The sequence below is a fragment of the Oncorhynchus masou genome, chromosome 23 (assembly GCF_036934945.1).
Source record: "Oncorhynchus masou masou isolate Uvic2021 chromosome 23, UVic_Omas_1.1, whole genome shotgun sequence".
NCBI classification, from domain to species: Eukaryota; Metazoa; Chordata; class Actinopteri; order Salmoniformes; family Salmonidae; genus Oncorhynchus; species Oncorhynchus masou.
This window is the reverse complement of record NC_088234.1, coordinates 2273117-2292392: the sequence shown is the minus strand read 5'-3', so window position 1 is coordinate 2292392 and position 19276 is coordinate 2273117. Positions and strand designations below refer to the sequence as shown.

The following is a 19276-nucleotide window of genomic DNA, read 5'->3' as shown; positions in this document are numbered from 1 at the left end:
AGAGGCTGTTGTTTAGCTGTGATCACCTAGCAACAGGCTATTGTTTAGCTGTGATCACCGAGCAAGAGGCTTTTGTTTAGCTGTGATCACGATGCCAGAAGCTTTTCTTTAGCTGTGAAAACCAAGCAACAGGCTGTTGTTTAATTCTGTTTTTGTAGTGATCACCTTGCAACATGATGTTGTTTAGCTGTGTTTTTGTAGTGATCACCAAGCAAGAGGTTGTTGTTTAGCTGTGATCATCAAGCAAGAGGTTGTTGTTTAGCTGTGATCACCTAGCAACAGGTTGTTGTTTAACTGTGATCACCAAGCAAGAGTTTGTTTAGCTGTGTTTTTGTAGTGAACACCAAGCAAGAGACTGTTGTTTCGCTGTGATCACCTACCAACATGATGTTGTTTAGCTGTGATCACCAAGCAAGATGCTGTTGTTTAGCTGTGTTTTTGTAGTGATCATCAAGCAAGAGGATGTCATTTAGCTGTGATCACCAAGCAAGATGCTGTTGTTAAGCTGTGTTTTTGTAGTGAACACCAAGCAAGAGGCTGGGGTTTAGCTGTTATCACCAAGCAAGAGACTGTTGTTTAGCTGTGAACACCTAGCAAGAGGCTGTTGTTAAGCTGTGATCACCTAGCAAGAGGCTGTCATTTAGCTGTGATCACCAAGCAAGATGCTGTTGTTAAGCTGTGTTTTTGTAGTGAACACCAAGCAAGAGGCTGTTGTTTCGCTGTGATCACCTACCAACATGATGTTGTTTAGCTGTGATCACCAAGCAACAGGTTGTTGTTTAGCTGTGATCAACTAGCAAGAGCCTGTTGTTTAGCTGTGATCACCTAGCAACGGGCCATTGTTTAGCTTTGATCAGCTAGCAGCAAGCTGTTGTTTAGCACTGTTTTGTAGTGATCACCTAGCAAGAGGCTGTTGTTTAGCTGTGATCACCTAGCAACAGGCTGTTGTTAAGCTGTGATCACCTAGCAACAGGCTGTTGTTTAGCACTGTTTTTGTAGTGATCAACAAGCAAGAGGCTGTTGTTTAGCTGTGATCACCTAGCAACAGGTTGTTGTTTAGCTGTGATCACCTAGCAACAGGCTGATGTTTAGCACTGTTTTTGTAGTGATCACCAAGCAAGACGATGTTGTTTAGTTGTGTTTTTGTAGTGATCACCAAGCAAGTGGCTGTTGTTTAGCTGTGATCACCTAGCCACAGGCTGTTGTTTACCTGTGTTTTTGTAGTGGTCACCAAGCAAAATGCTGTTGTTTAGTTGTGATTTTGGTGTGATCACCAAGCAAGAGGCTGTTGTTTAGCTGTGATCACCTAGCAACAGGCTGTTGTTTCGCAGTGTTTTTGTAGTGATCACCAAGCAAGGGGCTGGTGTTTAGCTGTGATCACCTAGCAACAAGCTGTTGTTTAGCTGTGATCACCAAGCAACATGCTGATGGTTAGCTGTGATCACCTAGCAACAGGCTGTTGTTTAGCTTTGATCTCCTAGCAACAGGCTGTTGTTTAGCAGTTTTTATGAAGTGATCACCTAGCAACAGGCTCTTGTTTAGCTGTGTTTTTGTAGTGATCACCAAGCAAGTTTCTGTTGTTTAATTGTGTTTTTGTAGTGATCACCAAGCAAGAGGCTGTTGTTTAGCTGCGATCACTTAGCAACAGGCTGATGTTTAGCTGCGATCACCTAGCAACAAGCTGTTGTTTCGCAATGTTTTTGTAGTTATCACAAAGCAAGGGGCTGATGTTTAACGGTGATCACCGAGCAAGAGGCTGTTGTTTAGCTTTGATCACCTAGCAACAGGCTGTTGTTAAGCTGTGATCACCTAGCAACAGGCTGATGTTTAGCTGTGATCATCTAGCAACAGGCTGATTTTTAGCTGTGTTTTTATAGTGGTCACCGAGCAACAGGCTGTTGTTTAGCAGTTTTTTTGTAATGATCACCTTGCAAGAGGCTGTTTAGCTTTGATCACCTAGCAACAGGCTGTTGTTAAGCTGTGATCACCAAGCATGAGGCTGTTGTTTAGCTGTGTTTTTGTAGTGGTCACCAAGAAAGAGACTGTTGTTTAGCTGTGTTTTTATAGTGGTCACCTAGCAACAGGCTGTTGTTTAACTGTGTTTTTGTAGTGATCACCAAGCAACATGCTGATGGTTAGCTGTGATCACCTAGCAACAGGCTGTTGTTTAGCTTTGATCTCCTAGCAACAGGCTGTTGTTTAGCCGTTTTTATGAAGTGATCACCTAGCAACAGGCTCTTGTTTAGCTGTGTTTTTGTAGTGATCACCAAGCAAGATTCTGTTGTTTAATTGTGTTATTGTAATGATCACCAAGCATGTGGCTGTTGTTTAGCTGCAATCACTAAGCAACAGGCTGATGTTTAGCTGTGATCACCTAGCAACAGGCTGTTGTTTAGCACTGTTTTTGTAGTGATCACCAAGCAAGATTCTGTTGTTTAATTGTGTTTTTGTAGTGATCACCAAGCAAGAGGCTGTTGTTTAGCTGCGATCACTTAGCAACAGGCTGATGTTTAGCTGCGATCACCTAGCAACAAGCTGTTGTTTAGCAATGTTTTTGTAGTTATCACAAAGCAAGGGGCTGATGTTTAACGGTGATCACCGAGCAAGAGGCTGTTGTTTAGCTTTGATCACCTAGCAACAGGCTGTTGTTAAGCTGTGATCACCTAGCAACAGGCTGTTGTTTATCAGTTTTTTTTTTGTGATCACCAAGCAAGAGGCTGTTGTTTAGCTGTGTTTTTGTAGTGGTCACCAAGAAAGAGGCTGTTGTTTAGCTGTGATCACTTAGCAACAGGCTGATGTTTAGCTTCGATCACCTAGCAACAAGCTGTTGTTTAGCATTTACATTTACATTTAAGTCATTTGGCGACTTACAAATTGGTGAATTCACCTTATGACATCCAGTGGAACAGCCACTTTACAAGAGTGCATCTAAATCATTTAAGGGGGGGGGTGAGAAGGATTACTTTATCCTATCCTAGGTATTCCTTAAAGAGGTGGGGTTTCAGGTGTCTCCGGAAGGTGGTGATTGACTCCGCTGTCCTGGCGTCGTGAGGGAGTTTGTTCCACCATTGGGGGGCCAGAGCAGCGAACAGTTTTGACTGGGCTGAGCGGGAACTGTACTTCCTCAGTGGTAGGGAGGCGAGCAGGCCAGAGGTGGATGAACGCAGTGTCCTTGTTTGGGTGTAGGGCCTGATCAGAGCCTGGAGGTACTGCGGTGCCGTTCCCCTCACAGCTCCGTAGGCAAGCACCATGGTCTTGTAGCGGATGCGAGCTTCAACTGGAAGCCAGTGGAGAGAGCGGAGGAGCGGGGTGACGTGAGAGAACTTGGGAAGGTTGAACACCAGACGGGCTGCGGCGTTCTGGATGAGTTGTAGGGGTTTAATGGCACAGGCAGGGAGCCCAGCCAACAGCGAGTTGCAGTAATCCAGACGGGAGATGACAAGTGCCTGTATTAGGACCTGCGCCGCTTCCTGTGTGAGGCAGGGTCGTACTCTGCGGATGTTGTAGAGCATGAACCTACAGGAAAGGGCCACCGCCTTGATGTTAGTTGAGAACGACAGGGTGTTGTCCAGGATCACGCCAAGGTTCTTAGCGCTCTGGGAGGAGGACACAATGGAGTTGTCAACCGTGATGGCGAGATCATGGAACGGGCAGTCCTTCCCCGGGAGGAAGAGCAGCTCCGTCTTGCCGAGGTTCAGCTTGAGGTGGTGATCCGTCATCCACACTGATATGTCTGCCAGACATGCAGAGATGCGATTCGCCACCTGGTCATCAGAAGGGGGAAAGGAGAAGATTAATTGTGTGTCGTCTGCATAGCAATGATAGGAGAGACCATGTGAGGTTATGACAGAGCCAAGTGACTTGGTGTATAGCGAGAATAGGAAAGGGCCTAGAACAGAGCCCTGGGGGACACCAGTGGTGAGAGCGCGTGGTGAGGAGACAGATTCTCGCCACGCCACCTGGTAGGAGCGACCTGTCAGGTAGGATGCAATCCAAGCGTGGGCCGCGCCGGAGATGCCCAACTCGGAGAGGGTGGAGAGGAGGATCTGATGGTTCACAGTATCGAAGGCAGCCGATAGGTCTAGAAGGATGAGAGCAGAGGAGAGAGAGTTAGCTTTAGCAGTGCGGAGCGCCTCCGTGATACAGAGAAGAGCAGTCTCAGTTGAATGACTAGTCTTGAAACCTGACTGATTTGGATCAAGAAGGTCATTCTGAGAGAGATAGCGGGAGAGCTGGCCAAGGACGGCACGTTCAAGAGTTTTGGAGAGAAAAGAAAGAAGGGATACTGGTCTGTAGTTGTTGACATCGGAGGGATCGAGTGTAGGTTTTTTCAGAAGGGGTGCAACTCTCGCTCTCTTGAAGACGGAAGGGACGTAGCCAGCGGTCAGGGATGAGTTGATGAGCGAGGCGAGGTAAGGGAGAAGGTCTCCGGAAATGGTCTGGAGAAGAGAGGAGGGGATAGGGTCAAGCGGGCAGGTTGTTGGGCGGCCGGCCGTCACAAGAAGCGAGATTTCATCTGGAGAGAGAGGGAGAAAGAGGTCAGAGCACAGGGTAGGGCAGTGTGAGCAGAACCAGCGGTGTCGTTTGACTTAGCAAACGAGGATCGGATGTCGTCAACCTTCTTTTCAAAATGGTTGACGAAGTCATCTGCAGAGAGGGAGGAGGGGGGGAGGGGGAGGAGGATTCAGGAGGGAGGAGAAGGTGGCAAAGAGCTTCCTAGGGTTAGAGGCAGATGCTTGGAATTTAGAGTGGTAGAAAGTGGCTTTAACAGCAGAGACAGAGGAGGAAAATGTAGAGAGGAGGGAGTGAAAGGATGCCAGGTCCGCAGGGAGGCGAGTTTTCCTCCATTTCTGCTCGGCTGCCCGGAGCCCTGTTGTTTAGCAGTGTTTTTGTAGTGATCACAAAGCAAGGGGCTGATGTTTAACGGTGATCACCTAGCAACAGGCTGATGTTTAGCTGTGATCACCTAGCAACAGGCTGATGTTTAGCTGTGTGTTTGTAGTGGTCACCAAGAAAGAGGCTGTTGTTTAGCTGTGTTTTTATAGTGGTCACCGAGCAACAGGCTGTTGTTTAGCAGTTTTTTTGTAATGATCACCTTGCAAGAGGCTGTTTAGCTTTGATCACCTAGCAACAGGCTGTTGTTAAGCTGTGATCACCAAGCAAGAGGCTGTTGTTTAGCTGTGTTTTTGTAGTGGTCACCAAGAAAGAGACTGTTGTTTAGCTGTGTTTTTATAGTGGTCACCTAGCAACAGGCTGTTGTTTAACTGTGTTTTTGTAGTGATCACCAAGCAACATGCTGATGGTTAGCTTTGATCTCCTAGCAACAGACTGTTGTTTAGCCGTTTTTATGAAGTGATCACCTAGCAACAGGCTCTTGTTTAGCTGTGTTTTTGTAGTGATCACCAAGCAAGATTCTGTTGTTTAATTGTGTTATTGTAGTGATCACCAAGCAAGTGGCTGTTGTTTAGCTGCAATCACTAAGCAACAGGCTGATGTTTAGCTGTGATCACCTAGCAACAGGCTGTTGTTTAGCACTGTTTTTGTAGTGATCACCAAGCAAGAGGCTTTTGTTTAGCTGTGATCACAAAGCAAGAGGCTATTGTTTAGCTGTGATCACAAAGCAAGAGGCTATTGTTTAGCTGTGTTCACCTATCAACAGGTTGTTGTTTAGCTGTGATCACCTAGCAAGAGGCTGTTGTTTAGCTGTGATCATCTGGCAAGAGGATGTTGTTTAGCTGTGTTCACCTATCAACAGGCTGTTGTTTAGCTGTGATCATCTGGCAAGAGGATGTTGTTTAGCTGTGTTTTTGTAGTGATCACCAAGCAAGAGGCTATTGTTTAGCTGTGTTCACTTATCAACAGGCTGTTGTTTAGCTGTGATCATCTGGCAAGAGGATGTTGTTTAGCTGTGTTTTTGTAGTGATCACCAAGCAAGACTATGTTGTTTAGTTGTGTTCACCTATCAACAGGCTGTTGTTTAGCTGTGATCACAAAGCAAGAGGCTATTGTTTAGCTTTGTGTTTGTAGTGATCACCAAGCAATAGGCTGTTATTTAGCTGTGTGTTTGTAGTGATCACCAAGCAACAGACTGTTGTTTAACTGTGATCACCTAGCAACAGGTTGTTGTTTAGCTGTGATCACCTAGCAAGAGGCTATTGTTTAGCTTTGTGTTTGTAGTGATCACCTAGCAAGAGGATGTTGTTTAGCTTTGTGTTTGTAGTGATCACCTAGCAAGAGGCTGTTGTTTAGCTTTGTGTTTGTGTTTCCACTTCATGATTGTGTCCCACTTGTTGTTGATTCTTCACAAAAAGATACAGTTTTATATCTTTATGTTTGAAGCCTGAATGTGGCAAAAGGTCGCAAAGTTCAAGGGGGCTGAATACCTTCGCAAGGCACTGTATACACTACCATTCAAAAGTTCGGGGTCACTAAGAAATGTCCTTGTTTTTGAATGAAAAGCTACTTTTTTTGGTCCATTAAAATAACATCAAATTGATCAGATATACAGTGTAGACATTGTTAATGTTGTAAATTACTTTTGTTGCTGGAAATGGCTGATTGTTAATGGAATATCTACATAGTCATACAGAGGCCCATTATCAGCAACCATCACTCCTGTGTTCCAATGGCACGTTGTGTTAGCTGATCCAAGTTTAACATTTTAAACGGCTAATTGATCATTAGAAAACCCTTTTGCAATTATGTTAGCACAGCTGAAAACTGTTCTGATTAAAGAAGCAATAAAACTGACCTTCTTCAGATTAGTTGAGTATCTGGAGCATTTGTGGGTTCGATTACAGGCTCAAACTGGCAAGAAACAAAGACCTTTCTTCTGAAACTCGTCAGTCTATTCTGGTTCTGAGAAATGATGGCTATTCCATGCAAGAAATTGTCAAGAAACTGAAGATCTCGTACAACTCTGTGTACAACTCCCTTCACAGAACAGCGCAAACGGGCTCTAACCAGAATAGAAAAAGGAGTGGGAGGCCCCGGTGCACAACTGAGCAAGAGGACAAGTACATTAGAGTGTCTAGTTTGAGAAACAGATGCCTCACAAGTCCTCAACTGGCAGCTTCATTAAATAGTACCCGCCAAACACCAGTCTCAACATCAACAGTGAAGAGGCGACTCTGAGATGCTGGCCTTCTCGGCAGAGTTCCTCTGTCCAGTCTCAACATCAACAGTGAAGAGGCAACTCCGGGACGCAGGCCTTCTAGGCCGAGTTGCAATGAAAAAGCCATATCTCAGACTGGCCAATAAAAAAGATTAAGATGTACAAAAGAACACAGACACTGGACAGAGGAAGAATGTATAGAAGTGTTATGGCCAGACTAATCTAAGTTTGAGGGGTTTGGATCACAAAGAAGAACATTCGTGAGACGCAGAAAAAATGAAAAGATGCTGGAGGAGTGCTTGACGCCATCTGTCAAGCATGGTGGAGGCAATGTGATGGTCTGGGGGTGCTTTGGGGATGGTAAAGTGGGAGATTTGTTCAGGGTAAAAGGGATCTTGAAGAAGGAAGGCGATCACTCCATTTTGCAACGCCATGCCATACCCTGTGGACGGCGCATAATTATGAGCCAATTTCCTCCTACAACAGGACAATGACCCAAAGCACAGCTCCAAACTATGCAAGAACTATTTAGGGAAGAAGCAGTCAGCTGGTATTCTGTCTATAGTGGCCAGCACAGTCACAAGTGGCCAGCACAGTGGCCAGCACAGTCATCTCAACCCTATTGAGCTGTTGTTGGAGCAGCTTGACCGTATGGTACGTAAGAAGTGTCCATCAAGCCAATTCAACTTGTGGGAGGTGCTTCAGGAAGCATGGGGTGAAATCTCTTCAGATTACCTCAACACATTGACAACTGGTTTCATCCGACCAGAAAATCTTGTCCTTTAGGTGCCTTTTGGCTCCAAGCGGGCTGTCGTGTCTATTACTGAGTGGCTTCTATTTCGCCACTCTATCATAAAGGCAAATTAATTTAATTGAAACTGATACAAGATATTTTGTCACAAAAAGATGCTCGACTATGCATATAATTGCTACTGTTCGAAAGAAAACACTCTGACGTGTCCAGAAATACAAAGATCTTCTCTGTGCGTGCCCTTTAACGTGAGCTTCAGGCAAAACCAAGATGAGATGGCATCCAGGAAATGACAAGGATTTTTGAGGCTCTGTTTGTCATGATCTCCTTATATGGCTGTGAACGCAAGAGGAATGAATCAACCCTCTCTGTCGTTTCCCCAAGGTGTCTGCAGCATTGTGACGTATTTGTACATTTAAGACATTTAAGTCATTTAGCAGACGCTCTTATCCAGAGCGACTTACAAATTGGTGAATTCACCTTCTGACATCCAGTGGAACAGCCACTTTACAATAGTGCATCTAAATCATTAAGGGGGGGTGGGGGGTGGTGAGAAGGATTACTTATCCTATCCTAGGTATTCCTTGAAGAGGTGGGGTTTCAGGTGTCTCCGGAAGGTGGTGATTGACTCCGCTGTCCTGGCGTCGTGAGGGAGTTTGTTCCACCATTGGGGGGCCAGAGCAGCGAATAGGGGTTTAATGGCACAGGCAGGGAGCCCAGCCAACAGCGAGTTGCAGTAATCCAGACGGGAGATGACAAGTGCCTGGATTAGGACCTGCGCCGCTTCCTGTGTGAGGCAGGGTCGTACTCTGCGGATGTTGTAGAGCATGAACCTACAGGAACGGGCCACCGCCATGATGTTGGTTGAGAACGACAGGGTGTTGTCCAGGATAACGCCAAGGTTCTTAGCGCTCTGGGAGGAGGACACAATGGAGTTGTCAACCGTGATGGCGAGATCATGGAACGGGCAGTCCTTCCCCGGGAGGAAGAGCAGCTCCGTCTTGCCGAGGTTCAGCTTGAGGTGGTGATCCGTCATCCACACTCATATGTCTGCCAGACATGCAGAGATGCGATTCGCCACCTGGTCATCAGAAGGGGAAAGGAGAAGATTAATTGTGTGTCGTCTGCATAGCAATGATAGGAGAGACCATGTGAGGTTATGACAGAGCCAAGTGACTTGGTGTATAGCGAGAATAGGAGAGGGCCTAGAACAGAGCCCTGGGGGACACCAGTGGTGAGAGCGTGGCGAGGAGACAGATTCTCGCCACGCCACCTGGTAGGAGCGACCTGTCAGGTAGGTCTGTAACCAAGCGTGGGCGCGACACTAATGCCCAACTCGGAGAGGGTGGAGAGGAGGATCTGATGGTTAACAGTATCGAAGGCAGCCGATAGGTCTAGAAGGATGAGAGCAGAGGAGAGAGAGTTAGCTTTAGCAGTGCGGAGCGCCTCCGTGATGCAGAGAAGAGCAGTCTCAGTTGAATGACTAGTCTTGAAACCTGACTGATTTGGATCAAGAAGGTCATTCTGAGAGAGATAGCGGGAGAGCTGGCCAAGGACGGCACGTTCAAGAGTTTTGGAGAGAAAAGAAAGAAGGGATACTGGTCTGTAGTTGTTGACATCGGAGGGATCGAGTGTAGGTTTTTTCAGAAGGGGTGCAACTCTCGCTCTCTTGAAGACGGAAGGGACGTAGCCAGCGGTCAGGGATGAGTTGATGAGCGAGGTGAGGTAAGGGAGAAGGTCCCCGGAAATGGTCTGGAGAAGAGAGGAGGGGATAGGGTCGAGCGGGCAGGTTGTTGGGCGGCCGGCTGTCACAAGAAGCGAGATTTCATCTGGAGAGAGAGGGGAGAAAGAGGTCAGAGCACAGGGTAGGGCAGTGTGAGCAGAACCAGCGGTGTCGTTTGACTTAGCAAACGAGGATCGGATGTCGTCGACCTTCTTTTCAAAATGGTTGACGAAGTCATCTGCAGAGAGGGACACAGGAGGATTCAGGAGGGAGGGAGAAGGTGGCAAAGAGCTTCCTAGGGTTAGAGGCAGATGCTTGGAATTTAGAGTGGTAGAAAGTGGCTTTAGCAGCAGAGACAGAGGAGGAAAATGTAGAGAGGAGGGAGTGGAAGGATGCCAGGTCCGCAGGGGGAGGCGAGTTTTCCTCCATTTCCGTCGGCTGCCCGGAGCTCTGTTCTGTGAGCTCGCAATGAGTCATCGAGCCACGGAGCGGGAGGGAGGACCGAGCCGGCCTGGAGGATAGGGGACATAGAGAGTCAAAGGATGCAGAAAGGGAAGAGAGGAGGGTTGAGGAGGCAGAATCAGGAGAAAGGTTGGAGAAGGTATGAGCAGAGGGAAGAGATGATAGGATGGAAGAGGAAAGAGTAGCGGGGGAGAGAGAGCGAAGGTTGGGACGGCGCGATACCATCCAGTAGGGGCAGTGTGGGAAGTGTTGGATGAAGCGAGAGGGAAAAGGATACAAGGTAGTGGTCGGAGACTTGGAGGGTTAAAGTTGCAGTGAGGTTAGTGGAAGAACAGCATCTAGTAAAGATGAGGTCGAGCGTATTGCCTGCCTTGTGAGTAGGGGGAAGGTGAGAGGGTGAGGTCAAAGAGGAGAGGAGTGGAAAGAAGGAGGCAGAGAGGAATGAGTCAAAGGTAGACGTGGGGAGGTTAAAGTCGCCCAGGACTGTGAGAGGTGAGCCGTCCTCAGGAAAGGAGCTTATCAAGGCATCAAGCTCATTGATGAACTCTCCGAGGGAACCTGGAGGGCGATAAATGATAAGGATGATAAGGATGTTAAGCTTGCTTGTAGGCAGATCATTGGAAGATTGACCATAACAGACCACATTTACCACGTGTCCGCCCGGTGTCCTGCGCCGAAATTGGTGCGCAAAAGTCACCTGCCAGTATTTTTCCAAGGAATACAGAGAGGAAAGCAAGCTTCCACGAAGTGCATGTCAATGAAGAGAAATGTGAAAAAACACCTTGAGGACTGATTCCAAACAACGTTTGCCATGTTTCGGTCGATATAATGTAGTTAATCCGGAAAAAGTTTTACGTTGTAGGTGACTGCATTTTCGGTTCGTTTCAGTAGCCAGGCGCAATGTAGAAAACGGAACGATTTCTCCTACACACAGACGCTTTCAGGAAACACTGCGCATTTGGTATGTGACTGAGAGCCTCCTCATTGAAAACATCAGAAGCTCTTCAAAGGTAAATGATTTTATTTATTTGGTTATCTGGCTTTTGTGAAAATACCGTGCTACATGCTACACAAAATGCTATGCTAGCTTTGCATACTCTTACACAAATTAGTCCATTTCTATGGTTCAAAAGCATATTTTGAAAATCTGAGATGACAGTGTTGTTAAGAAAAGGCTAAGCTTGAGAGCAAACGCATTATTTTAATTTTATTTGCGATTTTCAGAAATCGTTAACGTAAACGTTATGCTAATGAGCCTGAGGCTTTAGTCACGATCCCGGATCCGGGATGGAGAGTTTCAAGAGGTTTTTAAATGAGAAGTAGTGTAGGGAATATGAAGTGGAAAAAGTAACCTGCTGAAAATGAGTCTGTAACCTGCTGATTAGCCGACACTAATGGAAAACACTGGTGTGTGTGTTTTAAAGCCCTTTACCAGGCTATAATATAAGATGTTATGACTAACAAAGTGTGTGTGTGTGTGTGTGTGTGTGTGTGTAGCCTACAACAACTCCCTGCAGGTCCAGAACAACGATGAGTGCCCCCCTGATAATTACTTCATCCAGGAGGACAGTGGAGAGGTGAGGAACATCTAACCTCTGACCCCTAACCTCATACCTGAACCAAGTTCCTTAGGTTAAACTATAGATGACAACAGCTGCTCTTTGTGTAGTCTTTGTTTGAATCTTCCTGTCCAGCGACAACATTTAACAACTACCTAGGGACAACGCTCGATACAAACCGTATCGCAGAGGATCTGCGTTATAGTGTGATTGAAATTGAAATTCCTGAGTTCGTGTAGACTGCGTTCACAGTAAACACAGCATACGGGTTAGGGTTAACCTACCCCATTCACAGTAAACACAGCATATTGGTTAGGGTTAACCTACCCCATTCACAGTAAACACAGCATATTGGTTAGGGTTAACCTACCCCATTCACAGTAAACACATCATATTGGTTAGGCTTAACCTACCCCATTCACAGTAAACACACCATATTGGTTAGGGTTAACCTACCCCATTCACAGTAAACACAGCATATTGGTTAGGCTTAACCTACCCCATTCACAGTAAACACATCATATTGGTTAGGCTTAACCTACCCCATTCACAGTAAACACAGCATATTGGTTAGGGTTAACCTACCCCATTCACAGTAAACACAGCATATTGGTTAGGGTTAACCTACCCCATTCACAGTAAACACAGCATATTGGTTAGGGTTAACCTACCCCATTCACAGTAAACACAGCATATTGGTTAGGGTTAACCTACCCCATTCACAGTAAACACAGCATATTGGTTAGGGTTAACCTACCCCATTCACAGTAAACACAGCATATTGGTTAGGGTTAACCTACCCCATTCACAGTAAACACAGCATATTGGTTAGGGTTAACCTACCCCATTCACAGTAAACACAGCATATTGGTTAGGCTTAACCTACCCCATTCACAGTACACACAGCATATTGGTTAGGCTTAACCTACCCCATTCACAGTAAACACATTTACATTACATTACATTTAAGTCATTTAGCAGACGCTCTTATCCAGAGCGACTTACAAATTGGTGAATTCACCTTCTGACATCCAGTGGAACAGCCACTTTACAATAGTGCATCTAAATCATTAAGGGGGGTGGTGAGAAGGATTACTTATCCTATCCTAGGTATTCCTTGAAGAGGTGGGGTTTCAGGTGTCTCCGGAAGGTGGTGATTGACTCCGCTGTCCTGGCGTCGTGAGGGAGTTTGTTCCACCATTGGGGGCCAGAGCAGCGAACAGTTTTGACTGGGCTGAGCGGGAACTGTACTTCCTCAATGGTAGGGAGGCGAGCAGGCCAGAGGTGGATGAACGCAGTGCCCTTGCTTGGGTGTAGGGCCTGATCAGAGCCTGGAGGTACTGCGGTGCCGTTCCCCTCACAGCTCCGTAGGCAAGCACCATGGTCTTGTAGCGGATGCGAGCTTCAACTGGAAGCCAGTGGAGAGAGCGGAGGAGCGGGGTGACGTGAGAGAACTTGGGAAGGTTGAACACCAGACGGGCTGCGGCGTTCTGGATGAGTTGTAGGGGTTTAATGGCACAGGCAGGGAGCCCAGCCAACAGCGAGTTGCAGTAATCCAGACGGGAGATGACAAGTGCCTGGATTAGGACCTGCGCCGCTTCCTGTGTGAGGCAGGGTCGTACTCTGCGGATGTTGTAGAGCATGAACCTACAGGAACGGGCCACCGCCATGATGTTGGTTGAGAACGACAGGGTGTTGTCCAGGATCACGCCAAGGTTCTTAGCGCTCTGGGAGGAGGACACAATGGAGTTGTCAACCGTGATGGCGAGATCATGGAACGGGCAGTCCTTCCCCGGGAGGAAGAGCAGCTCCGTCTTGCCGAGGTTCAGCTTGAGGTGGTGATCCGTCATCCACACTGATATGTCTGCCAGACATGCAGAGATGCGATTCGCCACCTGGTCATCAGAAGGGGAAAGGAGAAGATTAATTGTGTGTCGTCTGCATAGCAATGATAGGAGAGACCATGTGAGGTTATGACAGAGCCAAGTGACTTGGTGTATAGCGAGAATAGGAGAGGGCCTAGAACAGAGCCCTGGGGGACACCAGTGGTGAGAGCGCGTGGCGAGGAGACAGATTCTCGCCACGCCACCTGGTAGGAGCGACCTGTCAGGTAGGACGCAATCCAGCGTGGGCCGCGCCGGAGATGCCCAACTCGGAGAGGGTGGAGAGGAGGATCTGATGGTTCACAGTATCGAAGGCAGCCGATAGGTCTAGAAGGATGAGAGCAGAGGAGAGAGAGTTAGCTTTAGCAGTGCGGAGCGCCTCCGTGATGCAGAGAAGAGCAGTCTCAGTTGAATGACTAGTCTTGAAACCTGACTGATTTGGATCAAGAAGGTCATTCTGAGAGAGATAGCGGGAGAGCTGGCCAAGGACGGCACGTTCAAGAGTTTTGGAGAGAAAAGAAAGAAGGGATACTGGTCTGTAGTTGTTGACATCGGAGGGATCGAGTGTAGGTTTTTTCAGAAGGGGTGCAACTCTCGCTCTCTTGAAGACGGAAGGGACGTAGCCAGCGGTCAGGGATGAGTTGATGAGCGAGGTGAGGTAAGGGAGAAGGTCCCCGGAAATGGTCTGGAGAAGAGAGGAGGGGATAGGGTCGTGCGGGCAGGTTGTTGGGCGGCCGGCCGTCACAAGAAGCGAGATTTCATCTGGAGAGAGAGGGGAGAAAGAGGTCAGAGCACAGGGTAGGGCAGTGTGAGCAGAACCAGCGGTGTCGTTTGACTTAGCAAACACAGCATATTGGTTAACGTTAACCTACCCCATTCACAGTAAACACAGCATATTGGTTAGGGTTAACCTACCCCATTCACAGTAAACACAGCATATTGGTTAGGGTTAACCTACCCCATTCACAGTAAACACAGCATATTGGTTAATGTTAACCTACCCCATTCACAGTAAACACAGCATATTGGTTAACGTTAACCTACCCCATTCACAGTAAACACAGCATATTGGTTAGGGTTAACCTACCCCATTCACAGTAAACACAGCATATTGGTTAGGGTTAACCTACCCCATTCACAGTAAACACAGCATATTGGTTAGGGTTAACCTACCCCATTCACAGTAAACACAGCATATTGGTTAGGGTTAACCTACCCCATTCACAGTAAACACAGCATATTGGTTAGGGTTAACCTACCCCATTCACAGTAAACACAGCATATTGGTTAGGGTTAACCTACCCCATTCACAGTAAACACAGCATATGCCGGCTCACTCAGAAATTACCTTAAAATTTCAATCAAGCTATAATGCAGAACTATAACGCACTATAACTATAACAAGGAAGAACAAGCTAGCTGGATAAATCGACCTCTACCCAAGGAAGAACTAGCAAGCTGGCTAAATCTACCCCGACCCAGGGAAGAACTAGCTAGCTGGCTAAATCTGCCACATTTACAGACATGTTGATTGATGTATCCTGTCAAATACACAACGCTCTAACCACTAGACGACCTGCTGGTTACAGGCCCAACGCTCTAACCACTAGGCTACCTGCTGGTTACTGGCCCAACGCTCGAACCATTAGGCTACCTGCTGGTTACTGGCCCAACGCTCTAACCACTAGACTACCTGCTGGTTACTGGCCCAACGCTCTAACCACTAGACTACCTGCTGGTTACTGGCCCAACGCTCTAACCACTAGACTACCTGCTGGTTACTGGCCCAACGCTCTAACCACTAGACTACCTGCTGGTTACTGGCCCAACGCTCTAACCACTAGACTACCTGCTGGTTACTGGCCCAACGCTCTAACCACTAGACTACCTGCTGGTTACTGGCCCAACCCTCTAACCACTAGACTACCTGCTGGCTACTGTCCCAACGCTCTAACCACTAGACTACCTGCTGGTTACTGGCCAAACACTCTAACCACTAGGCTACCTGCTGGTTACTGGCCCAATGCTCTAACCACTAGGCTAGTTGCTGGTTACTGGCCCAACGCTCTAACCACTAGACTACCTGCTGGTTACTGGCTCAACACTCCAACCACTAGACTACCTGCTGGTTACGAGTCCAACGCTCTAACCATTAGGCTACCTGTTGGTTACTGGCCCAGTGCTCTAACCAGTAGACGACCTGCTGGTTACTGGCCCAACGCTCTAACCACTAGACTACCTGCTGGTAACTGGCCAACGCTCTAACCACTAGACTACCTGCTGGTTACTGGCTCAACACTCCAACCACTAGACTACCTGCTGGTTACTGGCCCAACGCTCTAACCATTAGGCTACCTGCTGGTTACTGGTCCAACACTCTAACCACTAGACTACATGCTTGTTACTGAGCAAACGCTCTAACCACTAGACTACCTGCTGGTTACTGGTCCAATGCTCTAACCACTAGACTACCTGCTTGTTACTGGCCCAACGCTCTAACCATTAGGCTACCTGCTGGTTACTGGCCCAACGCTCTAACCATTAGGTTACCTGCTGGTTACTGGCCCAACGCTCTAACCACTAGACGACCTGCTGGTTACTGGTCCAACACTCTAACCACTAGACTACCTGCTTGTTACTGGCCCAACGCTCTAACCATTAGGCTACCTGCTGGTTACTGGCCCAACGCTCTAACCATTAGGCTACCTGCTGGTTACTGGCCCAACGCTCTAACCACTAGACGACCTGCTGGTTACTGGCCAAACACTCTAACCACTAGGCTACCTGCTGGTTACTGGCCCAACGCTCTAACCACTAGGCTAGTTGCTGGTTACTGGCCCAACGCTCTAACCACTAGACTACCTGCTGGTTACTGGCTCAACGCTCCAACCACTAGACTACCTGCTGGTTACGAGTCCAACACTCTAACCATTAGGCTACCTGTTGGTTACTGGCCCAGTGCTCTAACCAGTAGACGACCTGCTCGTTACTGGCCCAACGCTCTAACCATTAGGCAACCTGCTGGTTACTGCCCCAACGCTCTAACCACTAGACTACCTGCTGGTTACTGGCCCAATGCTCTAACCACTAGGCTACCTGCTGGTTACTGGCCCAACGCTCTAACCACTAGACTACCTGCTGGTTTCTGGCCCAACGCTCTAACCATTAGGCTACCTGCTGGTTACTGGCCCAACGCTCTAACCATTAGGCTACCTGCTGGTTACTGGTCCAACACTCTAACCACTAGACTACCTGCTTGTTACTGAGCCAACGCTCTAACCACTAGACTACCTGCTGGTTACTGGTCCAACACTCTAACCACTAGACTACCTGCTTGTTACTGGCCCAACGCTCTAACCATTAGGCTACCTGCTGGTTACTGGCCCAACGCTCTAACCATTAGGCTACCTGCTGGTTACTGGCCCAACGCTCTAACCACTAGACTACCTGCTGGTTACTGGCCCAACGCTCTAACCACTAGACGACCTGCTGGTTACTGGCTCAACGCTCTAACCACTAGGCTACCTGCTGGTTACTGGCTCAACGCTCTAACCACTAGGCTACCTGCTGGTTACTGGCCCAACGCTCTAACCACTAGACTACCTGCTGGTTACTGGCCCAACGCTCTAACCACTAGACTACCTGCTGGTAACTGGCCCAACGCTCTAACCACTAGGCTACCTGCTGGCTACTGGCCCAATGCTCTAACCACTAGGCCATCTGCTGGTTACTGGTCCAACGCTCTAAACACTAGGACATCTGCTGGTTACTGGTCCAACGCTCTAAACACTAGGCTACCTGCTGGTTACTGGCCCAACGCTCTAACCATTAGGCTAACTGCTGGTTACTGCTCCAACACTCTAACCACTAGACTACCTGCTTGTTACTGAGCCAACGCTCTAACCACTAGACTACCTGCTGGTTACTGGTCCAACACTCTAACCACTAGACTACCTGCTTGTTACTGGCCCAACGCTCTAACCATTAGGCTACCTGCTGGTTACTGGCCCAACGCTCTAACCATTAGGCTACCTGCTGGTTACTGGCCCAACGCTCTAACCACTAGACTACCTGCTGGTTACTGGCCCAACGCTCTAACCACTAGACGACCTGCTGGTTACTGGCTCAACGCTCTAACCACTAGGCTACCTGCTGGTTACTGGCTCAACGCTCTAACCACTAGGCTACCTGCTGGTTACTGGCCCAACGCTCTAACCACTAGACTACCTGCTGGTTACTGGCCCAACGCTCTAACCACTAGACTACCTGCTGGTAACTGGCCCAACGCTCTAACCACTAGGCTACCTGCTGGCTACTGGCCCAATGCTCTAACCACTAGGCCATCTGCTGGTTACTGGTCCAACGCTCTAAACACTAGGCTACCTGCTGGTTACTGGCCCAACGCTCTAACCACTAGGCTACCTGCTGGTTACTGGCCTAACGCTCTAACCACTAGACTACCTGCTGGTTACTGGCCCAACGCTCTAACCACTAGACTACCTGCTGGTAACTGGCCCAACGCTCTAACCACTAGGCTACCTGCTGGCTACTGGCCCAATGCTCTAACCACTAGGCCATCTGCTGGTTACTGGTCCAACGCTCTAAACACTAGGCTACCTGCTGGTTACTGGCCCAACGCTCTAACCACTAGACTACCTGCTGGTTTCTGGCCTAACGCTCTAACCACTAGACTACCTGCTGGTTACTGGTCCAACACTCTAACCACTAGACTACCTGCTGGTTACTGGCCCAACACTCTAACCACTAGACTACCTGCTGGTTACTGGACCAATGCGCTAACCACAAGACGACCTGCTCGTTACTGGCCCAACGCTCTAACCACTAGACTACCTGCTGGTTACGAGTCCAACGCTCTAGCTCTAACCACCCTAACCACTCTAACCCTAACCACTCAAACCACTCTAACCCTAACCACTCTAACCCTAACCACACAAACCACTCTAACTCTAACCACTAATCACCCTCTAACCACTAATCACCCTCTAACCACTAATCAATCTAACCTCTAATCACCCTCACCCTAACCACCCTCACCCTAACCACTCAAACACTAACCACCCTAACTCTAACCACTCTAACCACTCCAGCTCTAACCAACCTAACACTTTAACTTTAACCACTCTAACCCCCCTAACCACTCTAACTCTAACCACCCTAACCACTCTAACTCTAACCACCCTAACCACTCTAACTCTAACCACACTAACCACACTAACTCTAACCACCCTAACCACACTAACTCTAACCACCCTAACCACACTAACTCTAACCACCCTAACCACTCTAACCACACTAACTCTAACCACCCTAACCACTCTAACCACTTTATCTCTAACCACCCTAACACTAACCACCCTAACTCTAACCACTCTAACCATACTAACTACCCTAACACTAACCACTCTAACCATACTAACTACCCTAACACTAACCACTCTAACCACCCTAACTCGAACAACTCTAACCATACTAACTACCCTAACACTAACCACTCTAACCACCCTAACTCGAACAACTCTAACCAACCTAACCACCCTAACTCTAACCACACTAACCACACTAACTCTAACCACCCTAACCACACTAACTCTAACCACCCTAACCACACTAACTCTAACCACCCTAACCACACTAACTCTAACCACCCTAACCACCCTAACCACTCTAACCACTTTATCTCTAACCACTCTATCTCTAACCACCCTCACTCTAACTCTAACCACCCTAGCCCCTCTAATCACCCTCACTCTAAACACCCTCACT

The 19276-nt window shown here is 47.9% G+C and overlaps 1 protein-coding gene across 1 annotated transcript in view; it reads left to right on the top strand.

The window, feature by feature from the left end:
- The window catches only part of atp1b2a (ATPase Na+/K+ transporting subunit beta 2a), a 63685-nt gene that overhangs the window by 22700 nt on the left and 21709 nt on the right, over positions 1 to 19276 (top strand). Inside the window, 1 exon segment of the mRNA XM_064932850.1 lies at positions 11548 to 11627. Coding sequence (XP_064788922.1) covers positions 11548 to 11627 — 80 coding nt within the window.